At 40.2% G+C, this 12,947-nt stretch overlaps 1 protein-coding gene across 9 annotated transcripts in view; it reads right to left on the reverse strand.

Annotated features, from left to right (window-relative positions):
- Positions 1-201: 201 nt before the first annotated feature.
- The window catches only part of FILIP1 (filamin A interacting protein 1), a 105,837-nt gene continuing 93,091 nt past the window's right edge, over positions 202-12,947 (reverse strand). For 7 of the 9 annotated variants that reach the window (XM_071548627.1, XM_071548625.1, XM_071548628.1 and 4 more), the window contains one exon: positions 1,029-8,897. In XM_071548627.1, coding sequence (XP_071404728.1) covers positions 8,691-8,897 — 207 coding nt within the window. In that variant the 3' untranslated portion in view covers positions 1,029-8,690. The other 2 variants (XM_071548626.1, XM_071548630.1) reach the window with 2 other exon arrangements.

Genomic DNA, 12,947 nt, shown 5'->3' on the forward strand with positions numbered 1-12,947 from the left:
AGATGATCTTTAAGGTACTTTTAACCCAAACTATTCTAGGTTTCTATGGATCAGTTTTACTCTACAACACTGTGACAACATATGAGACACAAGTTAGAATAAGGAACTTCCAAGACTGTAATTCTGTCCCCATAAAAAATACATAGATGAGTACTACCAACCTTAAGAAACTAGAGTTAAAATGCAAACACTTGATTACATTTGCATAGTCATGAAAATTTATTAGTTACACTGTAATGAAAATCAACCTTTTTGGTACAGGCAGAAGTAAAAACATACTTTACATAGATAAAAATCACAGCTTTAAAAACTGGCTTACATTGTTTAAAATGAGCAAATCTGGATGTATTTCAAGGCATTGGACTTTAATACCTAATTTTATGCCAAACCATCACACAGTGCAAGAAATATTCTGCAATAGTACAAATTCCATACAGCAGTCTTCAGAGTATTTAGTCTCACAGAATCTCATGGTGGCAAGAAAAAAAAATGTGCTGAATACTTTTCCATTTAAACTCAAAACTTTGTAGTTACATTTTCCTTTCTTTACATACTCCGTATTACAAAAATATCAAATTGCAAATTTGACAATGTATTCTACAAATAAATGTGCTATGAGCAACAGGAATTGCAACTTTTGGACAGTTACTTTACAAAGTGTATTATAAAAATAAATTATATGGCAAATATCAAACAAAATCAAGCATATGCCTTAGGCTTTGCAAATAAAAGTGAAATTCAGGTGGCAGAAAGACTGCTTCTCTCTCTCTAACTAAGTACTTTCAAAATGCTAGCAAGGCCCTTCATTTTTAAAGCTCTACCAAGAAAAATAATATAAAATCTAATGGAAGCAGTAATGCTTCCATGAATAGTCAGTAGCACAAGTGACCCTGCTGTTGATGGCAGAGAGCTTTACAGTGATCCATCCATGGGCGCGGAGGGCAGTGCACACAGAGCTCTAGCAGGGCCGTAACTCATCTAGAGTTCATGCGTAACTGGTGAATGATGACACTCTCTAAAAGAAAAGAGAGCAAAACATTTGGGTTTATGAAACTGCAAACGCATTGCAAGTTACTTTAAAGTACAATTACAATGGCAGCACTCAGCATTTATTATAATGATGTCGCGCAGACTTACTCTCCTATCACTGCTTGATAAAAGTGTCCTGGCTGATGCTACAGAGGGAAACTAAATTAGTACCTGTCAAGGGCCCAAAGACCCTTGGCTTACACTTCAATTTAAGGCTGTCATTGGGTTGTCCTTAGGGAAAAAAGAGTAATACATGTGAATGTATTAAACCACAGGGACACTAAAGTTCCAGTTGGAGTTCGGTGTCTTGTATCCTGTCTAAGCAAATCCATCATAAATCTGGTGGCAATTCTGCAATGGAGATGAAGAAGTGGTACAGGGCCATTTCTCACTGTTTCTATTTAAACTTGGCTTAGAAACCTATGCTGGATTTATTCAGCAAGTCTTCTAGAATTTTGCTACTGCCCTGAACGAGGATAAATTTCAGCCACAGCATGCAAAACTAAGTGTTGGCATTTTCTTCAAAAGGCTGGATTTAACTTCATCCTATGTGTAATATAGAAGGTTTCTGATCCTGATTAATTCCTGGGCTCTGCTGAAGTACTACTGACCTGTTCTTCTGTCTATATAGGTGGCTCTTACAACTTTTTTAATATAAGAATTTAGCTATCAATGACATTTTTCTCTGAAAAGGTGTGTTACGCATTTCAAATACTGTAACTGTACCAATGCTAACTAAAATACATAATAATACATTTTCAGAAATACTAATTTTCTTAATTGAAATTATTTTTCTTAAGATTCCTTCCCTTCTTAATAGTCTGAGGATTTAATTTACGTGACCCAAGAAATCAAACTAATCATATCATTATTGCCTTTTCCACTTTTATTGACTTCTGCCTTTGTTTGCTTCCTAACTAATATTTGCAAGATGATTAAGTTACATTATTAGAAGAAACGAAAGTATTTTCCATGTCCTCTAACTCTCACTCTGTGACAGAATTTTGCCACTAGATGGCAGATCACAGTACTGCTTTTCATGCATGAAAAGGAGACATCTATCAGAAAAGCAGGGCTGAGGTGACATCCAAGAAATACATTAAGGCAAATGAAATAATAGAACTTCCCAAACTGAAAGCATTTATTTTCCAAACAATTTATCATTTAAAAAATAATTTTCAACAAGATACGTATATCAGTTCTACCAAATCTGAGCAGTGAATGTGAGAGAACCACAGACTACTGTAGGATTTTACCTTATAACCAGTGTTGTTCTAACTTGAAGCTCTTGTGGAATATTATGTGAAAAGCTGCATTTACGTAATATCAGCTTGTAATCTCAGGCAAATTCTTCCCTTAATGTCAATGAGAGTCACGTGAACTCTATATGAAACCATTTTCTTAATATTCACTATGCACGTTATATATTAATACGGAGTTTAGACACAAAATTTTAAAAACTACATGAGTAGCAGAAAAATACCACACTCCTTGTTAAGGCTCAGTCACTGAATGACAGTAGGTTTCTCTATCCGTCTTCCTGCTACAGGCCCAATATAGCAATTGTGCATAAAAGAGTAGGAGAAACAAAAAAAATAATTTACACTAGTATTAATTTCTCACACATGTAGAGAACACATGCTCAAGGTTTGTTCATTGGTTGTTCGTATTTGAAATGTTTACATATATATAAACATATATATTATAAACACAGAGTCTGTAGTTACTGACAGGGGTGTCTGAGCAGTTATTAAGCTATAATTAGAGAATGGCAGATTTTGTAAGAGTTCTTTTGGACCAATCTCTGTAGGAAAATGATCATATCTGAAGGATATGATTACATAATTTTTTCTAGGGTTATAGATGTGAATATTTCAAGGAGCTATGAATTAACTTGAACAAACAATTTATTTTAATGACAGGAAAAGAAAATTAAGTTAATGTGAAACAGCTAATTCTGCTTTCAGTCTCACTGATGTAAATCAGAACTTCTCGAGGAAACACATCAGGATACCAGCTCATATAATGAAGCACATAAACTCACGTTTTAACATACAAAGTTTAATTTCTTCTTACAAAATATACAAACAAGTAACACCAGATAATACAAAAATGTATGTGCCACAGTCAGCGCACGCCCAAGCAACAGAAAAGAATCATACATCAGTATTTCTATTTTTAAAATATCCCAAAGAGATTTTTTTTGTTTGGAGAACAATTCACACCTGAGAGTTTCACACCTGACTCCCAGAGCTGATAGCTCTGCACCTCACAGTAGTTAACTCTGGTGGTATTTTCATAAAAAAGCCAAGTTAAGAGCAGTATGTAGGGAGTAAGATTCAAAGTAAAATTAACATCTATAATGAGAAATGTGGCATTTAGTTTTGCCTAAGAGAGCTCAGGCAAAATTGAGGAAACAAGGATAACTCACACTGACATAGGGAAGAAAACCATTTCCCTAAATGAAAACAAGTTGAAAGATGAGCTCACAGAAACACCTGCCAGCAAACTACACGTTTCAAAGGAACTCAATGAAATCAGCCACTGATGTGTGATAGAAACATATAATTGGTCTGAAAATTGTCCTGACTGTTGCGGTTTGTGCCAAGTACCTGAAGCCCAGCAAGACAGTAGCTTACTCTCTTTAAAGATATGCTTTTCCACATCTGATCTGAATTACTGAATATTCATGTAAATATTGAGCAAGTTTTTGAACATAAGTAGTGTATTTCAGGTGGTGACCTATGACTTGCCATCCAGTTGGCATGAACCAACATATTAATGTGGCTTTAGGGATTACCCATGTGATGATAATTACTATGTGACATAAGTGATTTGAGGTTTAAATACAGTGACATGCATATTCTATGGGTATATTCAGAAGAATCACAAAGTAGTGTTTGATTTTTGAAAAATCACACTAATAGGTGTCACAAAAGGATAACATGTGGGAAAAATAAATCAAAATCTGTTTTTCTACCATTTACTTATCATGTTTACTGATGTTGAGAGACATCCCCCAGGCATGAGGGTCGAAGCTCTGTGCTCCTTCATTTTTAGTCACACTTACTCAAGTGTACTGATCTGCTAATGACTACATCAGCAGTACTCATATGTAGCAGTAATTCCAGTGAGGTGATCTAACCTAGGAAACACAGCAGGAAACTTACTAGGAACTAGATTTAAAATCGGAGAGATCACGTGGAGAACTGAGGGTGCACCTTCTCAGTCCACGTGTGCTGTTCATGAGTGGGTTGGCATTTTCCTTGCTTTTCTCCCTTTCCACCTTACTGCTGTCCTAAGCCATATGTTTCCACTGGTCAGCTTGAGTTATCACAACTGTTTATTTGGCCAGGCTGTCAGCCAAAACAGAGTATCTCTCCAGCTGACATTGAGTACAACTAAAATTGCTAGACTGGTTCTCAGCCACCTTAGTTTCCTGACAAAGCATTGTAACTATCAATATGACCCTGAGTTAAGTGTATTTTCCTACTGCAATTAAAATCCATTTCATTAAAAAAAAACCAAACAAAATGACAGAGAAAAAGGTAAGAGAGAGGAAGTATGAGGATGAGTGATTCCACATGATCACTTAGAAAGGCTTGTTTTCAGCATTATAATCCAGTAACGCAGAATACACAAAAGCCCTGTAAATGAAGGCCCTACTATTTTCCCGTGGATTGGTGTATCAGTTTGATTCTTTGGTGCCTTGTAAAATCTGAGGTTTGAACAATGCTTGTCCTTGTGGTACTTCTGACACTCTCCTGTGTTCATTCTTTGATGCTGTAGGAAGATGAGCTCATGCTCCACTCTTCTGCACAGTGGGGCACTGCTATGAACTTGCTCCTCTTCTCTGCCATCCTTTTCATTGAACTAGAAGAACTTCTTGTTCTGGAGACCCCTACTGCTGTGCTAGGTTTGGTTTTGAAATTGGTTGATGTGTTCAGTGTTATTCATCAGGGAAGGACAGATGGAGGGATGGATAAACACAGACACTTCATCTTATAAGCTTTTATTTCACAAAAAGCCAGGCTCAAAGGCAGCCTTTGGAACAGGGACATGAAAACAGGAGGGCTCCCTCCTCCGAGTTCAATATCCTGACCACTCAACCATGCTCTTGTTTCTGCTCAGTGAATACTGAAGCACTCCAAGCAGAACAGCACAGCCTTTACAGACGGGAATAAGAATGCCACCTTCTTCCCCCTCAGCTGTCTGTCAGTGCCACTGGTGAACCTGCCTGCAGCTGATGTGGGTTTGAGTTTTCTCAGATATTGGTGAGAAGGGGGACCTGTCTCCTACATTTGAAAAGAAGTTCAATCAAAAGCTTTTTAAAATAAGCAGCACCACTGCTGCATTTCTGTGGTATTTGATCTGCTAGGAGGCATTCATGATTCCACACACATTTTAAAACAGCCACTGGTTTCCTGTACCTTCCTTCCTTCTTTTTCTGGCCTAAGAGCCAGGAACTAAGCTAGTTGAAGCTAGCCTTTTTTGCCAGATTCCCTTTAATTCAGATCAGTTCCCCAGTTAAGTTCAAACATTTGCGCCAGGTTGAGGGACAACCACATGTTGAGTGACTGAGTGAGTACCTCCTTGGCTGGAGGTGACAAAGACAGGACTACTGCTTTTCAGAACAGTGTGGGACTACATCCTGACTTTAAGTAACCATGAAATTGTGGCTTGACTTAGAAGCCCTTTGAGGAAATACAAGAATACCTGCATTATGGATCTTGGTGAGGTTCAGAGGCTGCAGTGCTAGATTAAAGTCACAACAGGAACACTGACTTGACAAGGGCAGTGGAGGAACATCAGGAAGATCTTCAAGATGCCTCTGGGGCTTAGGCACTGTCTTTAGACTTGGTTGCTTAAACTGCCTTCTGGAGCTGACCTACTGAATGGAGAAACTTAATGTTGTCACTAAACATAACAGTCTTCAGATTTAGAGGAAATTCCAATATAATACAGACAGTTACACTTCAAATTTTAAGACTTTTGAACTATAGGCTTTCTTTTTTCTTCATCTTACCCTTCTCTGCCTTTAAGAGACAAATATTGGGTCAATTAAAATACATTTTAAAAGTTATGACTAAATACCTATTTTTAGCTAACAATTAAACCAGCTGCCTGATTCCACCTCTTTAGGCTTCTGTTGCGGAGCAAAAGTTTCTTTTTGTTGTGATGCCGGTGGGAAAAGTAACAGGATCCTCAGTCTGACCTGTCTGGAATTTCTCAAATCTGCCTCATCAAATCCTACTGACTCCACAGGAGCAATCCTCCGCTTGTGCCTGCACTTCTGGCTCTAGCTGTACCAGTTTGTATGCCCTGGATTTCAGGTACTGTGAGGGTGGCTTGTTTCTTTAGGTGAGTAAATTTCTTATACCTCAAACAAAACCAAATTTTTCAAACACAGGCAGGCACAGAAGATTGCCTTGAGTGTAGCACAGTTAACTAAGGAACTAAGTTTCTTTGACTTAAAGAACGCTTAAGACAGCTGTAGTTCATCATTGTATCAAGACACATTAGTTTGGGGCTCATGTTCGCAATATCATTTAAATGACTGTTTTGACCTTAAGACTTGCTTCAGTGCCAGTATTTAGAGTGACTATCCAGAAAAAAGCTCTTAAAAATATGTTTTCTTCAAACATCTGCTAAAAAGTCTGTTACAACAAGAAAAGTAAGATCTCAGCAACAATTTGTTGACATACTGAGGCTTTCAAGTGGTAAGAATTACTTGAGAGCATCTTATGTATTTCTGAAATAGTAACTCACATTGCTTGCTAATTCTAATTTCCAAGTTTTATCTGAAATACTGGAAGTAGGGTGTTAGGAAAAATGCTACTAATATTAATCTGATTTTTGAATGTCCTAGGAACCAGAACCTTAAAATTAACAGGTATTGTAGGTGCTATACATATAAAAAAATGAAACCTTGTTTTTTGATGTAGCAAAGAAAAAATGGCCTTCAAATGAATAACAAAATGCCAGCTTTATGGTCAGTTAATTGCTATATCTGGATCTTAAACTGGAAAGCAGTGAAAAGCACAGTCTGAAAAGAACATTGGTTGAATATAATTTTGTTGATCTTCTGTGACATTCTTCCATCAAATCTCTTCTCCCAGACAGAAAGCCATTTCATATTTCACCCACTGAAGCATTTTCCTTTCTCTGAATTGTATTTATTATTTACTTGTGATACTCCCACCTTGCTTTCTGAAAGCAGTTTTAACCACTGGGTCCTTCACAGCTTGCTGAGATGGTTGGAGCATTATACAAACACATCACTTATCAGTCTGCTTAGCTCCATTTCTTTTGGTTGTGACTTTCTTCTGTGGAAATTGATTGCTTTATGAAAACGTCCTTTAATAACTTTGCTGTTTTTAAATAAACAATCATAACAATCATTGACATTCACACTATTTCCATGCTGGAAGAATTCCTTAAAACATGCTTAAAAAATGCAAACATGTAAATGAGGAAATCACAAAGATTAAAGGAAAAATGATGAATTGCCATGGTATTGTGAGGCAGTCTGTATTTCTGACAAAATATTTTAAAGAACTGAAAACTGAAAATAACTTCCTTACCAAACCCTCTCTCTTTCCCTCTCTGTACCTGAGCTGTGCCTTTAGATGGCAATTCCTCCCAACCAGCAGTCTGTGCTGACTTCCCCTCTAAGACCTAAGGATGCTTGACAACTAAGGTTTAAACATAAGACCCCAACAAGGAAAGCTGAAAACCTAGTCAGGGCAATGAAGTGACTTGCTTCATAGCCTTTTAGTGGTCTTTGAGGCAGGCACAAATGGACTGTATTGATTTTAGCCAGATCAGTGTTTCTCAAGCTTTTGCTGAAGACTAAACACCTTTTGGCTCACATGCCTTCATCTGAGCCCTGAACTGGCAGTATCCCAGCGTGTGAAAGTCAGGGACTTGGTTTTAGGTACTGTCTACAAGTGTTAATCCCCTCTGGAAGAATTAAATTGGTGCTTAATATTGCTGCTGCCAAACATCATGCTACATCCCTATGCCTGATTTCTGCAGCTATCTTAAGAAAGCAGCTCACCACCGAGAAATGCTGACTTAGGTGGGAGGTTCCCAGAGAGCAGGTGGGTTGCACAGTCCCCATCCTTTCTCTCTTCCCCTCCCTCCCAACACCTGAGGTACGGGCTTTCAGGACCTCAAGTGCACTGCCTCCTGGCATTGCTTCCCTAGGCCAAGTGGCATTCAATGATGTAATCACAGGCAGGAAGGAAAGTGTCCCATGCAGTAGCAAAGGTGGAGAGTGGTCCATTAAGGTGGAAGACAATCAGTAAAAGTGACCAAACTTCCTTTGATCTTTTTAAAAATGATCAAGTCTATATTTAAGAATTCCTGAACTAGATTAATAACATAGTGCAGTTGCTCCATTCTCACTTACTAGACTAAAAATCTTCCTGGTATACAACAACTGCCTTTTTGATGGCTTTTTTTTCCCTTTTTTAAACTTGAGTAAGAAAACAAAAGGTTGTTACTTAAGTAGTCAGTGCACACACTTATTAGTTTTTTGTAAGTGACAGCTACAGGACTTTGTTAGTACAGGCAAATGTGAGCAACTATACAGACAGGGGGCTTGACCTCCATGGTAGCAGTAAAACCTGCAGAACGTACCCCCTGAGCCACCGCCATCAGCCCTGACCCCCACCCAGGGAGGCAGAGCTGCTGGCTGAAGATTTCTTCAGTTCTATTTTCATAGACTGAGTCTCGGCACGAGGCTCGAATTTTGTCACATTTCCTGCTCCTTGGGCTGCCACTACTGGCTTTCCTGCTTTCATACCTTTTGACACAGGAATGCGGGTGGGTGCAGGTCTCGGGGATGACCCATCCTGTCCTGTCTGCGAAAGAGAGAGAAAAATGTCATGAATGGAGGACTTTTTCTTCTCATATATGCTTACCTTGTACTTTTCCATGGTTCTTCATTTATCTCTCATGCAACACTATCCCAAATCATACCTATAAGCAAAGTAAAGTTCACATTTGGAATCTGGCCATTGCACATACTGCTAGAGTGTGGCTGAAGGTACAGTTGAGATCAAATGAGTTTCCCAGATCTAAAGTCCAGTGTTTTGGATCAAGATGTCACAGGAATGGGAATAGTTGCAAACCTCCTATTCCACAGCATAACACAGTGGTATCCTTAGAGGATACCAGAATGCTGGCTTAGCTGTCAGACAGGTCCAATGTTAGCATCATATGCAGAGATTAGCAAGGGTTCTCAAAACAGTAAAGCCCTGTGAGGCTAATGCTGAACTCAGGGTAAATGCCATATTTTCAGAGCTAGGGCACAATTGCTCAGAATTATAGATAATATTGAATTTTACTTCCAAACATATACTGGGGCATGGCTGGGGCCACTTATTTCTGCACTGGGAAGAGCAGGGCACTGAGAGAGACAGACAGAGCAAGACTCGGATTTCCTTTTCCTGTGGCTGTCGTAGAAAGGATGTGGGAAAAGGTACTCCCCCTCTAGCCTTAGCCACAATTTGATGAACTCTGGTGAGGGTGAAGCAGCCAACACAGATTTCCAGGGATACCTCAAGGCAGTATGGACATGGTCATTTTATTGTCTCTGCCAGTCTGCTGCCCTGGACAACAGCCTACCAAGCACAATTATCCTCAAGTGTGAGTATTTCAGAATTAGAAGAAAAAAACCAAAAATGGCCTAAGTGATTGGCCTGGGGCTGACAGACCCAACATGGCTCACATGCCATTCTGGAGCCCCAGCCAGATGCCAGGCCAGGGCTATCCCATAGCCTGGAAATTGCAATCAATTCATACACTTAAGAAACTGAATCCCACCATGTAAACACACAAGGAGGACTTGGATAGGATAAAAATATTCAAAAGGGCCATAAACTATATTCTGTCTGTGTTGGCCAGATAATGATGCACGTACTCTGCAAGGTCAAAATTAGAAGCTATCCCATATGAACCATGACCTAAAGAGAATACTTATAAACATGACAATTTTGAAAGAAAAATGGGCTTTATCTCTGCAGTGCGCAATACAGACACAAATGTTAATAGTGATCACTTCACTGTCTTGGCGGAATTTCATATGTGACTGTTTTCTGTTCAGATAATGGATTAAGACTTTGATCTCACAAAAGAGAACGATTCTCCTAAGATCCTGGAATTCTAGCTAGACCCATCTGCTAAATTGCTAAACCCTGCAACTTATGACACACAAGCAAAATAAAACTAAACTACTGAAATATATTGGATTAGGGGATTGTGTCAGCTGCAAAATGTGTTTGCATATTTACTTAAAAATGCTCTTAAGAATGCCCAAGAAAGGAGCACTTTTCTCTCAAAAGTTTTTCAGCCAGTTGCATAAGAGCTTTCTGTCTGCATCCTGGGTATGCAAAGGAAAACCATTCCTTAATCTTCTAAGAACAGTTCAAAACCCCATGTGTACACTCAAAAAAAAACACTAAAAAAAACAAACAAAAACAATTGGAAAACTTGAATGCTGTCTGCCTGACAGGAAGGAAGCCATTTTCAATAACTAAAAGCAACATTTACAATAGCAGTGTAAAGGCTAATATGGAACTCACATGTAGATGTCAAAACAAGTTAGGCCCATACAATTCTGTAGGGCAAAACATGCAAATGCATTCCATCAGCCTTGGAAAAGATGTCAACATCCCAGGGAACCCAAATGACAAACATCTTGTACTGCCTGAAAGAGTTCCACAGTGTGTAAACATGAGGCAATCAAATGGAGTAGCTGGAATCTCAGGCATTTCTTCAGCTTTATTCACATGTAAATTATTAACTAAGGATTTGGGCGCTTTCAAGTTACACATTTCAAGCCTAAATCACTCAAAAGCACTTTGAAAAGAACTCTAACTTGCTTTAAATTTCTTAGTTGCTTTCCTCACACGTAGCTGCAAAAGCATTTTGTGTTTGCCAAGTGAAATGGCACAAAGGTGCCTCTCCAGCCAACAGTCCCCTTGGGTGCATGACAGGGCAGGCAAGCAGAGGACACTCTCCTATGGCAGAGAACCCACAGGACTTTCTCTTTGTAATGTCTTCCAAGAACCCAGCTCTAGGCCATTCCTTCCAGCCCTGTTTGTAGGCTGCTGCCTTCTTAAACCGGGAATGCGGCTCCAGCCAGAAAGGAACTCTTACGCAACTTGAATGGAGTGCCCAAGATGTGACCCTGCGGGACACTGAGTGATGTGGGCTGGCTCAGGGCTGGCAACGCATTACGTGGTGCTGGAACAGCACAGGGTCCCGAGTGAGGTTACTGAAGATATTACTGAGGGTGAGATGAATACACACAGCTGCTAAGCTGCTGCGGTTCATCGGCAGCCCTCACTGCCGACAGTGGCAGGTGTATTGACCTGTGAAGTTGAAGTAAGGCTGTACGGTCCCATTAAAGAAAAAAAAGGCAATTTCAATTCACAGAACATTTAGCGTGTCTGACTAGTTTATAAGAGAGCTTGCTTAGTTCATTCTACTGACACACAGAAAGAGTTCTTTCATGCACACGTTGACTTCTGGAATATTTTAACAAGGGTGATTTTCAGCATTTGTTCCCGATCAGATCAGGGCCCAGCTTGCCCTGGACAGAAACGGTTCAGTTCAGTGACTGACAGACACCTACTGCAATTTGAGATGCCCTGGGCTACTCAAGCTATGCGCACAGAGCTGGTAGATAAGACTGAGGACCCAAGGAGACCTCCAACCTCTGATAAAGCAGCTGGGAGTTAGGTAGGTTATTTAACAGCACTTAAAATAGCACTAATAAAGTATGTTTAGGCAACTGAATCCTGAAAGGGTAAGACTTGAGATCTAGTCAATACAGTCAGTGGAGCCCATGGGGCAATTGAGCTCACACTGAAGCTTGCCTTGCCTCAGCACTGATGAGTGGACTGAGGAATGCAGACTGACTCAGTTGCCCATACTGAGGCATCCTGTGCCATCTGAGGTATCCCATCAGCTGCCACTGCAGAAAGGCACAGGCTCCTGTTAAACCTGCCAGCCTCGTGCATGTGTGTCAGCTGCCACAGGGCAGGCGGCCAGCACCACACACCCCATACAGGGAAGAGAGCTGACCCAGCCTGCATCTCCAGCAGCTCTAGCAGTTGCTCAGAGCACACATGGGACACCTGCAAAGAACTACATGTAAATGCCCACCTCAGACTAAATGCTGCCCAAATAGCTGTGTAAACATGTGTCCAGTTCGCTCTGGCACCCAAGAGCCGCTCAGCTGTGCCTTCCTGCCCTGGGCACAGGATGCTCCACGTGGTTGGTGCTGTGCCACTACGCTGGCTCTGCTGCAGCCAGGATTCCCTCTGATCCCTGCAGATTTGTATGGCACTGAAGTCACTGTGTACTCTGACAGCATAAAGAGCTGGCACTGATGCCAGGCTTGTAGGAGGTGGGGAACACAGGGATTAAGTGATTATAGGACTGACACCCATCCCGGTAGCCAAAGAAGATCCAAATTCACCAGCATTGCTACAACCAAATGTAAGGCCTAAATCAAAAAACAGGATATAGGCACCACCATTGTTTTTTGGTTGTTTTTTTTCATGAAGAATATTTTCTTTTATTCTGTGGAATTTTTACTGTAAACTATATGAACTATCTTAGGAACAGGAATTTGGGCCAATGTGCTAAGGCAAGACTAGCACCCAGGCTACAGCTGCAGGCTCATTTTGGTTCCCATATCCTGTGTGGTCCACCTGTAACAATAAAACACCCATGTCCTAGGTCTGCTAGGCCAGTCCAAATACTTCCCTGAGAATGGGTTTTACTCTAATCAAGCTAGGGAGAACCAACCCCCCTTTTTTCCGCTTCTGTGGGAACTGTCAAAATCTATAGGCTGCCATAGAAAAAGGCAATTACCATCTTAGGGTTTGGATCTTTTTTTT

The sequence above is a fragment of the Pithys albifrons genome, chromosome 2 (assembly GCF_047495875.1).
Source record: "Pithys albifrons albifrons isolate INPA30051 chromosome 2, PitAlb_v1, whole genome shotgun sequence".
Taxonomy (NCBI): domain Eukaryota; kingdom Metazoa; phylum Chordata; class Aves; order Passeriformes; family Thamnophilidae; genus Pithys; species Pithys albifrons.